The 19,426-nt window shown below is 38.3% G+C and overlaps 1 protein-coding gene across 1 annotated transcript in view; it reads right to left on the bottom strand.

Moving 5' to 3' along the window:
- The window catches only part of LOC132821515 (endothelin-converting enzyme-like 1), a 118,361-nt gene that overhangs the window by 41,192 nt on the left and 57,743 nt on the right, over positions 1-19,426 (bottom strand). The window contains exons 6-8 of the mRNA XM_060834121.1: positions 6,701-6,923; positions 6,492-6,590; positions 5,634-5,708 (exon numbers count right to left, since the gene is read on the bottom strand). Coding sequence (XP_060690104.1) covers positions 5,634-5,708; positions 6,492-6,590; positions 6,701-6,923 — 397 coding nt within the window. The remainder of the gene's footprint in view (positions 1-5,633; positions 5,709-6,491; positions 6,591-6,700; positions 6,924-19,426) is intronic.

Raw genomic sequence — 19,426 nt, 5'->3', positions numbered from 1 at the left:
TGGTAGGTGATGAGGGAATCTACAAGAGAAAGAAGCATGCTTGACCTCATCCCCATCAATCTGCCTGCTGGAAATATATCTGTCTGTAATGGCTTTGGTAGGAGTGACTACCCCACAATGTGTGGTGACCTTGTGAAGGTGAAGTCCTGTCTTCACACTGAGAATAACCTCCGTTCTGTTGCGTGACACTATCACTGTGCTAAATGGGATAGATTTCAAACAGATCTAGCAATTCAAGACTGGGCATCCATGAGGTGCTGTGAGCCATCAGCAGCAGGATTGTATTCAACCACACCCTGCAACCTAACAGCCTCTTCTCCACCATTGCTATCAAGCCAGGAAACCAACCCTAGTCAAGTTATTGTGCAGGAGAGCGTGCAAGGAACAGCACCAGACTCACCAAGAATTGAGATGTCAACCTGGTTAAGCCATAAAACAAGACAACCTGCATGCAAAACAGCATAAGTAGGAACAGACAGATGGAATTAAGTGATTCCAAACCAACGGATCAGATTTAAATTCTTCAGTCTCACCACATCCAGTTTGAATGATACTGGACAGCTAGACAAATCACTGGAGGAGGAGGCTTGAAAAACATGCAACACAATAATGCAAAAGTTAAAGCTGAAACATTTGCGACAATTTTCAAGTCAGGAGTACCAAATGTAAGATTCATCTCAGCCTCTTCCAGAAGTTCCCAGTATCCCAAATCCTAGTCCTCAGCCATTTTGATTCACTCGGCATGATATCAAGAAATGTTAAATGTGCAATGTGCTACAAGAGTTATGAACCCTGACAGTACTTCAGCTGTAGCACTGAAGACATACTTCAAAACTTCCCTCACTTAACTCTTACCAAGACATTCCAGTTCGGCTACAATACTGACATCTACCCAACAGTGTGGAAAATTGTTCAGGTATGTCCTATACAAAAAAGCAGAACATATCATATCTGTCGAATTACTGACCCATCTCTCTACTCTGAACAATTAGTAAAGTGATGGAAAGAGTTGTCAACAGGAACATAGAAAATAGGAGTAAGAGTAATTTATCTAGCCCTTAGAGCCTGCAGCAATATTCGATAGGATCATGGCTGATCAACAACTCAGTACCCTGTTTCACTTTTTCCTCAAACCCTTTTGATCTAACCTCTTCTTGAAAGCATTCAATGTTTTGGCCTCACTGGTCTGTAGCAGAGAATGGGTGAAAATATTTCTTCTTATTTCAATTCCAAATAGCCAACCCCTCCACCCTTAGACTATGGCCACTGATTCTGGACTCATAGATAGTGAAGAGTAAAGTTGTAATCTATAGGAAAATGTCAGTAGACTGGTCAGGTAGGCAGACAAATGGCAATCGTGAAGTGCTGTATTTGGGAAGGACAAACACGGCAAAAACACATATTAATGGGAGGATTCTGAAAAGCATAGAGGTGGTGATGGACCTGGGAGTGAATGGTCACATATACCTTGTTATGCATATAACTTTATGACAATGTGGTACACTGTCCTATTCCTGAAGCTGTCCAGACAGCTACCAATCTGGGTTGAAATACTCCTTCACAACAGTTGACTTAGACTCTACTACAGTCAAGAGGAAAATGCCTGTAGAAAAGTGAACAACACACTATCACAGGATTCAATATTTGTCCCAATGTTGTTCAACAAATATACAAATGACCAAGAATGACCAATGAGGGGAGTGTGGATCCAAGACTACCATTTTGAATTTAAACAAAAGCAATTACAGTGAAAGTGAACTGGCCATCTAGGTTAAGGAAAGGTCAAAAGAGATTCAATAGCAAATGTTTAAGGGGATATTCTAGAAAGCACAGAATACATTCCAACAGATAGGGAAAAATTTGAAGGGATAAACCTGCCATCCATGGTTAAGTAAAAAAGTCAAAGATAGCATTAAACTCAAAGAAAAGTCATATAATTGTTTAATGATAGGTGGCAGGTCAGAAGATTGGACAGAATATTAAAAAAAACAAAGAATGACAAAAAAATTAATAAGGAGGAAAAATAAGAATACAAATTAAGTAAAAAGATAAAAATAGATAGGAAAAGTTTCTTCAGATATTTAAAAAAGAAACAAGCAAATAAAATGTTTTTTATTTTGAAAATGAGTCTGAAAATTAGCAATGAAGATAGAGGTGGCAGATGAATTGAATTAGATATTAGCTAATATAACTCATTTATTCTAAAATGGAAGGAAGCAGAAAGCAGGAAACTACAGGCCAATGAGCTTAATATCTGTCATAGGGAAATGATAGAAGCTATTATTAAATACATTATAACAGAGCACTTGGATAAGTAGAAGGTAATAATGCAGGGCCAATATAAATTTATTAAAGGGAAATCATGGTTAATTCATTTATTGGAGCTTTCTGAAGAAATAACTTGCGCTGTGGATAAAGGAGAACCAGAGGATGTATTATACTTAGATTGCCAGAAGGCATTTGATAAAGAGCCACATCAAAGGTTATTGTGGAAAATAAAAGCTCATGGTGTTGGGGTAATATTAGCCTGAATTGAAGATTGGCTTGTTAATAGCAAGCAAAGAGTCAGAATAAATGGGTAGGATGCCACAAGTAGTGAGCCATGGGGTCAGTGTAGAGGCCTCAACTCTTTACAATTTATATAAATTATTTGATAAATGGTTGAAGGGATGAAAGGTATAGCTACTAAATTTGATGACACAACAATAAGTAGTAAAGTGTGCTATGAATTGTACATAAGGGATATGATAAGTTATGCTAATGCGTATAAATCGAGTAAATGGAGGACAATCTAAGATAGTGTGAAATTGTCCAAACGGCAGGAAGAATTTGAAAAAGTATATTATTTAAATGGTGAAAGGTTGCAGAGCTCTTACAGAGAGCTGAGTGCCCTGTTCATAAGTAACAGTAATCATGAATGCTGATAGAATGTTTTGTTTTATTGTAAGAGGAACTGAATAGGAAGTAGGGATGTTATGTTTCAGTGATACAGGGCACTGGTGAGACCACATCAGGAATAATGTGTGCAGCTCTGGATATTAACGTGGAAGTAGTTCAGAGAAGATTTACTGGACTAATGCCTGGAATGAGTGGATAGCCCCATGAGGAAAGGTTAGACAGGCAAGGCCTATATCATCTGGAGTTTAGAAGAATCAGAGGTGACTTATTTGAAGCATAAGATGCTAGGGATACTTGACTGTTTTGATATGGAAAGGAAGTTTCTTTTTATGGGAAATTCAAGAACTACAGGTCATGATTTAAAAATAACGGGTGCCCAGTTAAAACAGATGAGGAAGCATTCTTTCTTTCAGTGGGGAAAGAAGGGAATCTTCGAAATTCCCTTCCTCAAAAGGCAATGAATGCAGAATGTTTAAATATTTCTATGGCAGAGGTAGATACTAAGGGGATGAAACATTATTGAAGAGAGGCAGGAACGTAGAGTTAACGTTTAAATCCAATCAACCATGTTCTTATTGAGTGGTGGTGCAGGTGAAGGGCCTGACAGGCCTACTCTCATTCTTGTTTCTATGTTTGTATGACAGATGAAACCATTCATGCTGTACCTCACCTGTCACTCCATGTTTAATCTATTTACTGCCCAACTTGGTGCCCCATGTGGAGCTGCCTTCCTGGACAAGATCTACCAGTTGACATCCTTTTGATGAAGTCAAGGATTACATGACATCAGGTTATAGTCAAACAGGTTTGTTTGAAATCACAAGCTTTTGAAGTGCTACATATTGTGGCTACCTTTTGTTGAAGGAATGGATGGATTACACTGCAATTGCAGCTGATAAATTGGATTCCTGTTCAATTATTAGTCTTGTCAGAGTTAATTATAAAATGATGTTCAACATCAGACTTGTGTCTGATGTTGTGTACTTCTCGGTTTACCAGCTTGGGCTTGTTGAACAAGGTTAGCAGATTGTCAAAGGGACATGTTCAATATGGTCCGTCAGTCTTTGGATCCTACAGCCTATTTGGCATTGTGCCAGTGCTGAACCTTGTATTATGTTACTCATGTGGTAGGCAGACTGTTTGTTTGTTTTTTTGTTTATTGCTATGTTTACAACTATGTTTACTGCAGTGTAGCTACGTGAATTTTCCCTCCCTGAATTTCTCATTCCTCCACCAGAGGTATCTCCAAGGCAAGTCACTGACAAGTAGAATGTGACAAACCCCATCTTTTGAATGTCAAAATTTAAGCTACCACAGTAAAAGTGGTTCTTGACAAACAGATTCAGGACAATTCAAGACTCTGCAACTACCCTTCACCACTGCAGCCTCCTACGAATCCTTTGTACACTTGTGAAAAGAGACAATCAATGCCTCACAATTATGAGGATTGTCTCCCCAACAGATTAAGTCATGGACTATTTTCCTTAAACTCAGAAAATAAGGAGATCACTTGACTTGGGGATTTGTATTTGCTGAATAAATACTTGTTTGATTAGATTCCCTATAGTGTGGAAACAGGCCCTTCTGCCCAACAAGTCCATACCAACTCTCCAAAGAGTGGCCCACCCAGACCTAGCACTATGGGTAATTTTAGTGTAGCCAATTCACCTAACCTGCACATCTTTGGATTATGGGAGGAAACCCACGCAGGCACAGAGAGAATGTGCAAGCTCCACACAGACAGTCGCCTGAGGGAAGAATTGAACCTGGGTCCCTGGCACTGTGAGGTAGCATGCTAAATACTGAGCCTCCGCACCATCCATAGCCACAAACTTGCCTTCTCTGAGGATGCCTATTGGTCTTTTTTGGTTAATCCATTTCTGTACGCTTAATAAATCGATACTAATTATAGATTCCAGAAATTTGCTCTAACCTGATGTTATCAGAAGGTTAATACATGTTAGGTACAGACTAATGTACATTATCATAGCAACTTGATTTTGCAGTTGCTGGTTTTATTTTATTTACTTTGTTTTGCAGGGTTGGGAAAGGACATTCTCCAATCCTCAATAGTTTCTATAAGTGTTAGCATTCCCACTCTCCCTGTAATGAGTTTTTGAAGTTACATTGGGCTCCCATAGTGAACGAAGTCCACATTTTATGATATAATTATTGCACATTTTTATTTCTTAGGAGAACATACTCTAGTCTTTTCTATCCAAATCAGGCAAAGTTATGTTATAATTGTCCATCTTTCAAGCATCTTAACATCAAACACTGTTACCTAGTTTTGAGAAGATGTGTAGCTCAAGTTGAGGTTCTGGATATACGTTTGCTCACTAAGCTGGAAAGTTCATTTTCAGATGTTTCATCAACATTTAGATAACATCATCAGTGAACCTCCGCTGAAGCTTCATTGGAGGCTCACTGATGATGTTACCTACAACGGTGAAGAAATGTCTGAAAATGAGCCTTCCAGCTCAGTGAGCAAATTTACATCCAGATCAAACACAGTATACATACCATTGTACCCAAATATTGAAAATTCGTATATTGGATGTGAAGTGAATATTGCTGGACCTTCTTTATAATGTTAATATTGCATTATGTGTTGTTAATCATTAACTTTGCAACCATCTTCAAATTAATGTAATCTGACAATCTGATATTTTCAATTAAACCAACTCAACGACATCAGGGTACTAATAATAGTCATTTTTCTTGGAAACACTTACACCATATTCATTATCAACGGCATTCGTTATTAATAAAAAGTCTGGATATCCAATCATGACCATCATATACTGAAGCTGCAAACAATAAAAGGACATTAGATGATAATATTCAGAGACATTTCAGCTTTCATATATCATGCAGGGAAATAATTCCCAGAAGTGCTGCTGTAAAAATCACAATTTGATTTTAAGAGCCTTCCATGAACTGCTATCTTATTAATCATGTGGGCAAAAACTTAAAATAGCACTTACTGTGCAGAATAATAGGCTTGGAAACATAATCTAAGGTATAAACACTTCATGGAGTTCAAACTGCATTGTTAGTGTTTGAGTACTATTCTTGTCATTGTTAATGCTCTGTTGCTTTGTAATATGAGTCTATTATGCATTATTTCTAAGGTGTGCCACTTACGAAAATGCTATTTTAAGTTCAATCTAATATGTGAATATTGACTTTTCTGTTGTTAGAGGTCAGATTGAATCCATCAAACTCATGCTGTGTTTACAAATAGCACTGAACTTATCTGAGCAATACTGATCCCTTCAGAGGGAGTGCACCCATGTAACAAGGGTAATTGCACAATGTAGTTTATTCTATGTGAAGCACTTTGGGACCTCACCAAGAGATATGATAGGGTATTGTATAATGTAAATTCTTTCTTTTTCACATGCAAATAAGTCAAACTGACAATGTACAGTTGTAATCTAATTAGAGAAGGGGATGAGGACTGATGTATTATCATTGATCTTAGACTGCGATTCATGTCAAAGCTAATTACATGAAGAAAAATCCGATATAAAAACCCAATATTATTTAGTGCTGCTTAATGATATTTCAGTAGGATTACTGCAACAGACCTTTGCTCTTGCTGCTTCTTTTGTCTCTTCATCCATCCAATCTAATTCATCTAGTTGACGATCAAATGCGTGTTTAATGTCTTTAACTAGTTGTTGTACCTTTCAGAATAAAAATAACCATAGTTCTATAACTGATAGCTTATTTGCATGGTAATTCAAAAGCATAAAATTATTCTGCTGTCAGAATCTTAATAGATAAAGAAGCTTACTTTTATTTTGCTGGAAGATGAGAAGTATTCTTCAACAAAAAGAGCTCCCAGAGCCATCCCAAATTGTTTGTTGGCTTGGTTTAAGCACATTTTATCCAGATCAATCTGTTTCTCTGTGCCATCTAATTCTTTAGAGAACTCATGAATAGCATCTCTGAATGGCGTGGAAAGATGTTCACTCAGAGCAACTACAATGCGCCAAATCATGTAATTATGCAGTACTCTGAAAATGTAAAAGAACACAATAGTTACAGATCAAAGAATATGTTCTACAAACTATTCATGCCTTCACTATTAAGTTAGGAATATTCAATCAGACTTATCAATATTTTATTAGAATAGCATTATTAACTATATAGATCGACACACAGTTATAGAGTCATAGAGATGTACAGCATGGAAACAGACCCTTCGGTCCAACTCGTCTATGCTGACCAGATATCCCAACCCAATCTAGTCCCACCTGCCAGCACCCAGTCCATATCTCTCCAAACCTATTCATATACCCATCCAAATGTCTCTTAAATGTTGCAATTGTACCAGTCTCCACCACTTCCTCCGGCAGCTCATTCCACACATGTACCACCCTCTGTGTGAAAAAGCTGCCCTGTAGGTCTCTTTTATATCTTTCCCCTCTCACCCTAAACCTATGCCCTCTAGTTCTGGACTCCCTGACCCCAGGAAAAAAGACTTTGCCTATTTTTCCTATCAATGCCCCTCATAATTTTGTAAACCTCTATCAGGTCACCTCTCAGCCTCCTACACTCCAAGGAAAACAGCCCCAGCCTGTTCAGCCTCTCCCTGTAGCTCAAATGCTCCAACCCTGGTAACATCCTTGTAAATCTTTTCTGAACCCTTTCAAGTTTCACAACATCTTTCCGATAGGAAGATCAGAATTGCATGCAATGTTCCAACAGTGGCCTAACCAATGTCCTATACAGCCACAATGTGACCTCCCAACTCCTGTACTCAATACTCTCACCAATAAAGGAAAGCATACCAAATGCCTTCTTCACTATCTGATCTACCTGCAACTCCACCTTCAAGGAGCTATGAACCTGCACATCAAGGTCTCATTGTTCAGCAATGCTCCCTAGCACCTTACCATTAAGTGTGTAAGTCCTGCTAAGATTTGCTTTCCTAAAATGCAGCACCTCGCATTTATCTGAATTGAACTCCATCTGCCAGTTCAAACCTTTGGGTATTTAGTTCCAGCTCCACTCTTTAGTGAGAAACAGGGGACTTATTTTTGATCCCAATACAAGGACTTCCTCAGTTTCATCTTAAAAATACAAAGTCCCAAACTGGCTCAGTGAGTTTATTTGGTAGGTAACTGAGGCATTGGGATGAGGACAACCCAGGTTTGATCATAGGGCCAGAATATTAAGGCACCAGTAAGTCAATGAACAGAGATGGTTGCATGCAGACTTTGTGCTGCCAGCAGTCATGCAAATTCCCCAGCTCTGGGGTGGTTGGTGGCAGCGCTCATTGATCGCTAGCAGTAGGTAGACAATTGAAGTATTTAAAGGCTTATAAGACTTAATGGAGGAGGCCATTCATGATGTTTCAGTTGGCTGCACATTCCTGGATGTGGTGCTGGTGGTAGTGGGGAGTGGGAAGCTGTACCACTCTCTATCAGTATTCAGCAGCAACCACTTGTCACCCAGTAGAGGAGTTTCCAGCCTGTGACTGTTCCACATCAGTACCCCCAGGTCCTCCAAATTAACTGTCTAGCCACAAAGATAATTTATATTGGAAACATGGAAAAGTTGGGGACACAGTTACTCCTTTTTGAAGTGTCCGTTTCTTCATCGCGTCCATGTCATGGCATTCAGTTGCTGTTTTCAGAAGAAAGGGTCACTGATTTCCTTTCGAGCTTTGAGACCCTGCTTGTTTCTCTTTAATTTGATTACACACTTGTCTCTGGCTATTACTGGCCATTCCACATGCAAGTGTCTGTTTCCCACGTAGTGCAATATGAGTGTCTGGCCCTCAGTTGAGCCTGACGATGGGGTTCAGAAACCAGGAGGAAAGTCCAACCCTTGTTGAAATAACAATAATGAATCCAGGTGGTGGCAGAGGTAATAAAATCAGCCTCGGTGCCTCTGGATTGAGTGGAATAAATTCACTCCATATTTGTACTCCTATTGAACCAGCATGCTAATATTAACAGAAAAAAATCACCAATGGCTTTAGGGCATGAGAGAATACCTTGTACCATGAGGCAATCTTCTAGCAAGAATTCTATACCTCCAAAACGGAAGATTATAAGAGAAATTCATTGTAAAATAAGTAAGACGGCTTAATAATTACATTCCCCTGAATCTTTAAATGAGAGGTTTTATTTTGACGCTTTCCCTTTTCAGGCACCTTCAGAAATTAAGCAAGTACATAAAATCATTTATTTCTAAATCAATTTATATTCCGGTCCGAACATGTTCTCCTGTTTGTCTTTTTTGTCTGAATAGCATGTGAAACAATTAGTCTACTTCATTATTGAAGGTTGAACTTAATCATTAAAGCAAGCCATCTCCACCTTTAGAAGCAAATACTCTACCAGCAAAAAAAGAGTTAAAATGGGTCAAAATATGAGTTAACATCTGCATTAAAGGTGCAATGATAGAATCAATTCAGACTGAATTTGTAATAGCTTTATAGCCACTTGAGTATTCAGAGGTTCTGTTAGAGTGTAAACACTTGGAATTATCATTGATGGCCTGTCATGGAGAGTGAAAAACAAATATAACGCTCCATTGTAGGTTTGCATAATAAATACAGTATGCCTGGCAAAATACCAGACCTTTGTAAATAAATATTACCATTTTTATGAGTCAATTGCATTAAATTTACAACAGTGTCTCAGGCTTCTTCATGTTCACAATTTTTAAAATGAACTTGTTTCATAGTTTCCTTCTTCATAGCTTCTTTTCTTATGCGTGATTCGGGAATCAGATAAGTGCAGACTTGAGAATTGATTATAACGGGCATGAGACACATTTGACTGGCATAAGTCATAGAGATGTACAATACGGAAACAGACCCTTCGGTCCAACTCATCCATGCCGACCACATATCCCAACCTAATCTAGTCCCACTTGCCAGCAGCAAACCCATATCCCTCCAAACCCTTCCTATTCATATACACATCCAAATGCTTTTTAAATGTTACAATTGTACTAGCCTCCACCACTTTTTCTGGCACTTCATTCCATACACGTACCCCCCTCTGTGAGAAAACATTGTACCTTAGGTCCCTTTTATATCTTTCCCCTCTCGCCCTAAACCTATGCCCTCTTTGTCTTCTACCTTCAAAACAAATGGCTAGTTCTCCCTGTATTTCATGAGACCCAACCTTGCTAAACACCTCATTGTTTTTGTATGGGAGAGGACATCCTGAAAGAGTGATCATACAAATAACTGATTAAATTAATCCAAAATAAGGTCCTCAGGATTATTCACCTTTAAGAGTTTATCCTGGAAAGCACTGAAGTTACTTGCATGACTCACCGGTCCCCAACAGATGGATGTATATAAAAAAAAATCACATACCACCATATATAGGGAGCATTTAACACTGCAAACTCCCATCCTGCTATCAGTCCTCACCTCAGTGGTGGGAGGGAGAGGATCTAAGAGGGTAGGTTAAAATTTTAAATACAAATGTATCCACTTTTGGCTTTATTAGAGTAGGATAAAGGGTGAAATATTTACTTGCTGTTGACAGTTCAATTTAAATATTTATTGAAACTTTACAGAAGCCTCAAATTTTAATGGTTTTGAGCCATAATTCCTAGGAATAAGAAAACAAGTAACAATAAGGCACAGTAAGGCAAAACCAGATTCAACAGGCCCTCAAAGAGTCTTCAACCCTCTCAGTAATTGGTCTCTAATCACAACCAGTGCTTCTGTGCAAATTCACCATCTTGCAATCATTCCACAGTTTCTAATCTTTTCAAGTCCATTCATGATTTTATAATCATCATGATTTGTTCAAAATCTCCCATCTGATCCACAATCATCCCTCCACCCTGACTGACAATCCTGTCAATTCTTCTGCTTTAGGCCCTAGTGACATGGCAGCTCCCTTCTTTCTTTGTGTTGCCAAGCTTCAGTCTTCCAACTCAGATTATCCTATCTGCCTCTCAATGTGGCTGCTCATCCCCAGGAAAGGAAAAAGAAAATTGTAAATATGATTCTGTTTTTAAATTTGATATATTCTCTTGTGTTTTTTTATTGCTGGGTTTTCTGTCACTCCCAATCTCTGGACCATCTCTTCTGTCCTGGCTAAGGTTTCAGTAAATATTGCCCTAGCTATGTTTCCTGCTTTTTGGGGAGACTATCACTTTAATGAAATCCTTGCTCACTTATCCACATTCTCTATTTCTCGTTATACTTCCAGTGTATCTAAAGGAGGTGAATGTCTGTCCATTTATCTACTCCCTTAGCACTGTCCTCTAAATACTCTTTCCATTTCACTTTGCAATTTAAATGTGCCTCTTCTGATCTAATGTATTCTTTGCTTCTCATGTTGTTGATGATGAAGTGGCTCAGGACTGATAGACTCTTTTCAAGCTCTATCTTTCCGTTATTTTTCTTACTCTTAAAACTATTCAAAATGGTGCCAAATTGTGGTGACGTTGGAAAAGCATTTCACTGCATTTTACTGTTTTCCTCACTGTAAAATACCTGTGACAATAAAATTATTCATTCATTTCTCCTGTTATGTTTGCAACCAAGATATAGTCTTTCCTGTGGCTTACCATTTTACCTTTTCCTTAGTTAATGCACATTTATGTGTCTCATGTTGCTACCGCTGGCATTAAATCAGTGACAGGTGGTAGCTCACAGAGCAGGAAGCACTCACCTCAAAGCTGAGTTCTAAGGAAGGGTAACTCGACCTGAAACTTTAACTCTGATTTCTTTCCACAGATGCTGCCAGACTTGGTAAGCTTTTCCAACAATTTCTGATTTTGTGACTCAAAACTGTGACCCCTGCATATTAGCACAGGCTTCTGCAGATTGTTCCTTGTTCAAAGGCATTCAGCATCAGGAAGGTGGGGAATTGTAGTTATGCTAAGAGCCATATGCCTGCCTTTGCTCCTCATTCTCTTATCTGTCTTCTCTTGCTATTCTCACAATACTCCTCCCACCATCGCTCACCTCTAGCCTCAGGCCCGGCAACACCTGGCCTCAGGGCATTGGCATATTTGTAGCAGTCACACCCTCCTAAGTGGCACTGCCATTCAATACAGTGGCATACACTTGGCATGTATGGTTATACCAGGTGAAAGTGAGGACTGCAGATGCTGGAGATTAAAGTCGAGAGTGTGGTTTTGGAAAGCACAGCAAGTCAGGCAGCATCCAAGCAGCAGGAATATTGATGTTTCAGGCAAAAGCCCTTCATCAGGAATGAGGCTGGTAGCCTCAGGGATAGAGAGATAAATGGGAGGAGGGTGGGGCTGGGGGGGAAGGTAGCTGAGACTGCAATAGGTGGATGGAGGTAGGGGTAAAGGTGCTGGGTCAGAGGTGGGAAGGAAGATAGACAGATGGGACAGGTCATGAGGGATGAAATGTTGGAACTGGGATAAGGTGGGGTAGGGGAAGTAGGTTAAGTTGGTGAAATTCACATTGATGCCATGGGGTTGGAAGGTCCCAAGGTGGAAGATGAGGCATTCTTCCTTCAGGAGTCAGGTGGTAAGGGAGTGGCGACGGAAAAGGCCCAGGACCTGCATGTCCTCAGTGGAGTGGGAGGGGGAGTTGAAGTGTTTGGCCATGGGGCGGTGGGGTTGGTTGGTGCACATGTGCCGGAGATGTTCTTTGAGGTTCTCCTTGATCCAGGAAAGGCTTACCTCTGGCTGTCAAATGTCTAAGTGGAACAAAATGTTGCAAATTATTGTTATGAAGGTGTAGACAGGAACTGTACTTTTAAGAGAGTTGAAGGACTTAGCAAGCACACAGAATGCTGGAGAATTTACAATGTAACATATGGTCCAGCAGCTAACAGTACCTGGGTTGCCGTGAGACAAAAACAAATTCAAATTCAGCCAGTCAGTTTAAATTATGCCCCAAGATACTAAACTCCAATCAAGTTCGAATTTAATATTTCAACAAAATATAAAACCAAAAAAAATGAACAGTTGGAGGAGAACTGCTAAGCCACCAACACATGCAGACTGCCCACAGAATAGCTCTCTTAAAGGTACCTTCATCTATCAATGACCTGTGAAACATAAACCCTAAGAAGAAGAAACAAAGTCAAAGGGAGATACAAAGAGAAGATTCGACAACAGTTATGAAATTTGAATTTTTTGGTAAATCCTAATCGGGGGGCTTTACATGGCCATTTTATAGATGGGAATGTAAATGATAGGTTAGAGGAAGGAGTTGTAAAATAGTTGTTAGTTAAATATTCTCGGTTATATATTTTTTTAAAAAGTCGTTAATTTTTACCATAAATACCTTTGGGACAATTCTTGACCTTTCAAATTTTCACAGATTATAGCATGGGGGAACCTTTTGTGTGTGTAAGGTTTAACTAGCAGAGGGGTTTACCCTATTTTGTAACATTTAAGTGTTATGTGTTATGACACGGGGTAAACACTCCTGCTTAATTTAAATCACAGAACAGATTTATATCACACAGTAATCTGTGAAAATTCAAGAGGTCAAGAAGTATTTAAAGCAAACATTTCTTTAAGTATAACAGAAAATAATTAACTGACAATTATTAACAACTCCTTCCTCTAACGTATCTTTTACCTTCCCCACTATAATACTAGTCTGATAAAACCCCCGATTAAGATTTACAAAACAAAACTTCTTATCTCAAAACCAGGCAGCTTTCAGTATTCTCTGTATTCCTGTCTTCTTTTCTTTTTATTGGGGGATTCTGCTTCACAGGTTACTAATCGACAAGGTACCTTTAAGAGAGCTATTTTTCAGGCAGTCTTTACATGCTGGTAGATTGGCAGTTCTCCTCTCAAATGTTCAATTTTCCCCAGTCTTATAACACTAAAGCATCAGATTGTTCCATTAGCTTTTAGGATCACCAATTCAAATTTGATTGGAATTTGGTATTTTTGGCGTATAATTTAAATTGATTGGCCGAATTCAAATTTGCTTTTTGTCTCATAGCAACTCATCTAGTGCTATCTGTTTGGAACCAAATGTTACATTATATCTTATTGAGAACACTTGGTGCTGTCACTGCTAGCTCTTGACTCTCTTAAAGGTATAGTACACACACATATTCATAACGTATGACATGAGGTAAACCCCTCTGCTAATTTAACCCTGACACACAGAAAGGATTCACCCCATGCTGCAATCTGTGAAAATTCGAGATGTTAAGAATTATTCCAAAGGTCACTATTTAAAGTAAAAAGTAACAACTTTATTTTTTAAAAAGTCTAAGAGAAAATAAGCTAACAAATACTTTAAAAATTCTTTCTTTAACTTATCTTTTACTTTCCCATCTATAATACTGGTCCAGTAAAACCCCCCAATTAAGATTTACCAAAAAATTCAAATTTCAAAACAAGCCAGCTGTCAAATCTTCTCTTTGTATCTTCCTCTGTCTTCATTTCTTCTTCTCAGAGTTTTTGTTTCATAGGTCATTGGTAGATAAAGGCACCTTTAAGAGAGCTACTCTGCATGTGTTGGTGGCTTGGCAGTTCTTTTCCAACTGTTCAATTTTGTTTTTTGGTTTTATAACCCAAAGCATCAGATCATTTCATTGGTTTTAATATTGTCAAAATACTAAATTCTAACTTGATTGGAGTTTAGTATCTTGGGGCATAATTTAAACCGATTGGCTGAATTTGAATTTGTTTTTGTCTCACAGCAACCCAGGTACTGTTAACTGCTGGACCATATGTTACATTGTAAATTCTCCAGCACTCTGTGTGCTTGCTAAGACCTTCAACTCTCTTAAAGGTAGTACCTCTCTACACCTTCATAACACAATCCCATAAAAAGCGAGCATGGGAGAATTGTTGATTCTTAGTTGGCAGACAAGACCATCGTGACCATCAGAATATTTCTCCTGCTGTCTCGGCTTTAGATTCCTCCAAGGTTCTGGATCATAGCTGCATCACCCATCTTTTTATTAGTTTTTGTGTGTGAATGGATGAGCTTACTGATTCCAAGTTGGGGGGAACTAGGTCAGCTAATACTTGTCGTATTGTCTCTATTTGAGCTCAATATGAGTGAAAGACCTTTCCTTACTGTGATGATTAGAATTAATTTCTCTTAGGATTCGTAGACTATAAATCAAGAGGTGAAAGGGTGGGAGGAATTACATTCATCAGGGAATGATACTTAAAAATTACCAGGACTGATGGTTGACGGGTTCCCAGGTCCTAATGGACTTGATGCTTGGTCTTTAAAAAACGTTGCTGTTGAGCTAATAGATGCATTGTTTTTTTGTTTCCAAAATTGTTTTGATTCGAGGATATTCATCAAGTATAAAAATAATGAATGTAACTCCTCTATTCAAGAAAGCAGTGAGTTGAAAGCAGCAATCTAAATGCAAGTTAGCTTAAGGTCTGCCATTGGAAAATTACTCTAAACTATTATTAAGGAGATTGCAGCAGGGCACTTTAATCTCAATGTAATCAGGCACATCCAACATGATTTTATGACATGAAATTGACTAATGTATTTGAGTTCTTTGAGGATGTAACAAACAGCATGGCGAAATGAAACATTTGGATGTACTGTACTTGAATTTCCAGAAGGTATTTGACAAGACCTCATCAAAATAAGAGCCCATGGTGTAGAGTAACAGATTAACATGAAGAGAGGCTTGTTTAGCCAACAGGAAACAGTGTAAATATAAGTTTGTCATTTTCAGATTGGCAGGATGTGGTAAGCCGAGTGTTATGGATCAATGCTTGATTAAGGATGTTTTGCTACAGTTGGACAGGCTATTGGCAAAACCACATCCAGAGGACTGTGTACAGTTTCTTCTGGACGTAATTGCATGGGAAGAAGTTAAAAAGAAGTTTATTCGACTGATTCCTAGCATAAAGGGTTTATCTTGTCAGAAAATGTTCGGCATGTCGGATCTGATCAACAAGAGTTTCATAAAAATAGCAGATGATCTTGTTAAAACATACAAGTTCCTAAGGAGACCTGACAGAATGGATGTCGAATTATGGGTGAGGCAAGAACTAGAGGACTGTTCAAAAATAAGGGGTCTCCATTTAAGAGCAATTTTCCTCAGCTGGTGATGGGTAGCATGAGGGGTCATAGCTTTAAATTGAGGGGTGATAGATATAGGACAGATGTCAGAGGTAGTTTCTTTACTCAGAGAATAGTAGGGGCATGGAGTACACTGCCTGTAACAGTAGTAGGCTCACCAACTTGAAGGGCATTTAAATAGTCATTGGATAGACATATGGATGAGAATGGAATAGTGTAGATTAGATGGACTCCAGATTGGTTCCATAGGCCGGCGCAACATCGAGGACTGAAGAGCCTTTGCTGTGCTCTAATGTTCTATGTCTTATAAGGAGAATTTTATTCTCAGGGGAATCATGAATCTATGGAACTCTTCCTCATGGAGCAATGTGGTAGAGCCATCATTATTTTTAATGCAATGGTATATAGATTCTTTACCAACAAGTGAATGAAAGAATATAAGGGATAGACAAGTAAATAGAGATGAGGCCTCAGTAAGATCAGCCTTGAGTTTATCAAATGGCAGAGCAGGTTCAAAGGGATGAATGGCATATTCCTGCTCCTAATTCATATGTTTGCATGTAACCACAACATTTAGTAAGATTTTGCTATTTAAATTTCAATTCTTTCCCTTTGGAGTGCTCTGTTTCCATTTTGTTGCCTTTTTCATTGTCTCCTATTATTTGCATTTTCTTCATTCTTTTCACGTTTCTCCATTATTTCACCAATCATTTTTATCATCCAAAGATTTTCTACTAAGCAATTTGCAAGTCATTTAATCTATCTCTGTGATTGGCAGATTTTTTTCTTTGCAACTCCTTCACATTTTCAATTTGTCTCTGTTTTTCTAATCTTCTGGATTTCAGTTCAGGTGAAGTCCTGTGTGTGCTCTGACCTATTCATTGTTCTGATCTTTGCTGTACTCAGCACATATCTGCTGACTAAGGAATACCCTCCTCTGATCTTCATGCCAGAAATCCTTGTGAAAAAAAGAGACTGACTCCCAGCTCAATACATTTCCTCTTTGCTCTAAATTGTGTCATTTTCTGGAGTGTGTGGGAAGTGAGCAGGTAGTATGTAAATGAGATGTAGGACTTAAAACAACCAGAGTCTTTATTTTCAAAACAGATATACTTTAACCTAGAATTACTCAGACAAAATGTTTTCCCCTGTTAAAAGTAGAATTAAGTTTTAACCTACATTCTTGTCACAGTCATTTTGGAGTGTTTGGTTCCTTCAGCTATGTAGACATCTGCAGCCATAGTACTTTAAACCCACAATCCGTCAACAATAATGGTCCACGTTTACATGTGAATAATGACCAACACTGGAGAAGATTACTCATAATGAGAAGTCAATGGCCAGGAATGCAGAAAAGGGAAATAACAGGTTCGAAATAAGTCATACACAAAAATCAATTCTGTTGTACTTGTGAATCCCAATTACTATACCCATCAGAAAGCAGATCATCCTGATCTGAGAAAAATATAATTGTATATTTGCATAAATTGATCAATACTATGGGCTAACTTGTTATTTGTTTCTTTCAGTTGTCCCATACCTAAATATTATGGATGTTTTTGCTCATTAACTTGATATCAACTTTCATCAAGTTTGAGTTGAGCATTATTAGCATTAGTATCTAAGTCACTTTAATTGAATTCATTTGGATTTTACATTCAGTTCTTCCTTCTTTAGCTACTTTTAAATTGAACCAAAGGACATATGAGTTCCAGTAGCTCCCAATGGACTCACATGACTAACAGCAAGACAAGGGCAAATTTGCTGAATTCACTTTGATCACCTGTTGGAAAAGCTGAGTAAAAGTAAGTGATCTTTCAACTCCCTGGTCTCCAGTTATTTAGGAGATGCTGCAGGTTGCAAGACATCTGCCACTGATAACTTTCTAACAGCTGTCAACAATCAAAACTTGAGAAAATGCAGTAAATGGTTTGGCAATAGAAAGGCAATTGCTAGGAGTTTGTTGAAAATATTAAATAGTTCATAACAGGCATACATTCCTCACAGGCACAAGTACCCATAAAGGAAAGGGAATCCACTCAGGCTAACTGTATAAGTTAAAGACTGCATTTGATCAAAGGATGTGGTTTATAAGGATGCCAGAAAAAAGAGAGAATTGGAAACAATTTAGAACTCAGCAAATGAAGGTGAAACTAATAAAGAAGGTAAAAAGAAACAAAAGGAATGAAAGCAAATCAGTAACATTAAAAAGTCTACTCTACAAAAGAGTCTTTACGTATGTGAAAAGGATAAGAGGGCCCTTTACAGGAAACAGAATATTTATAGTGGGAAACAGGAAAATTGCGGAGAAAAATTACCTTGCCTGTACCTTTCACAGAAGAAACAAAATGTCTCCCAGAAATGAGGAAAAAAATTGAAAACCCTGAGTTTGTCAAACTTTGAAGAATGAGAGGTCCTCTCACTGTAAAGTGTACAAACTCTGTTCAGGGCATCAGAGGACGGGTGTAGATAAGATGTTCTCTCTGGTAGGTGGCTATAGAGCCAGATATAAACTTAGGAAAAACAGAAATCAGTAGCATCTGTGGAGAGAAATCAGAGTTAATGTTTCAGGTTGAGTGATCCTTCCTCAGACCTGCATTCAAAAGGATCACTCAACCTGAAACATAAACTCTGATTTCTTTCCACATATACTGTCAGCCCTGCTGAATGTTTCCAGCAATTTGTGTTTTTGATTCTGATTTACAACATCTGCAGTTCTTTCTATTTTTATTTAATCTCAGCATAAGCGCTAGGCCATTTGATACTGAACTCAAGAACTACATATTCACTCATTGGGAGGATGGAGGGGTGGTGGATGGGGGAGTCTTTGAAATTCTCTGCCCCAGAGGGCTATGAAAGCTCAATCATTGAGCACTTTCTAGACAAAAATCAATAGATTTTTGGATACCAATGACACCAAGAGTTATGGAAAGAGTGCAGTAAAGTGGCATCAAAATAGATGATCAACCAAGGTCGAATTGAAAATTGGAGGAGGTTTGATGAGCTGATGACCTACTCCTGTTCCTATGTTCCCTTGACCTTTCATTCAATGCATTAGCAGTTTTGTCTTTTCCCTTGGTCACAGTAGAGTAGGCCTTGTCACAAGCCAGAAGAGAACAGCCAAAAGCTCTCATGTATCTCTTCTGTATAATTCTAGAGAGTATACATTTATGATCATCATAAAAAAAAGTTAGGATTAAAAACAGAAAATGCTGGAGAAACTCAGTCAGTCTGTCAGTTTCTGTAGAGTTAACATTGAGTCCAAAGGCTCTCCTTTGGAACAAAAATGATTGATCAAATTTAGAAACAAAATGATGTTGAACTTTAGGAAAATGTCTATGCTTCATTTGTTGTCTGGAATTTAATTGAATTTTTTCTTTAATGACTTAACTGAACAAAGGTAAAAACCACTTATTTGAAATGGCTATGTAACTGCTGGTAGAATATTTGCTTTATATGCATGTGCTTTTCCATTAGATATTAACATTTTTATGGCTTCTACATCGACTTAGCGGATCTAAT

This window comes from Hemiscyllium ocellatum, chromosome 13, assembly GCF_020745735.1.
Source record: "Hemiscyllium ocellatum isolate sHemOce1 chromosome 13, sHemOce1.pat.X.cur, whole genome shotgun sequence".
In the NCBI taxonomy this organism is placed as follows: Eukaryota; Metazoa; Chordata; class Chondrichthyes; order Orectolobiformes; family Hemiscylliidae; genus Hemiscyllium; species Hemiscyllium ocellatum.
This window is presented reverse-complemented; position numbering and strand designations above follow the sequence as displayed.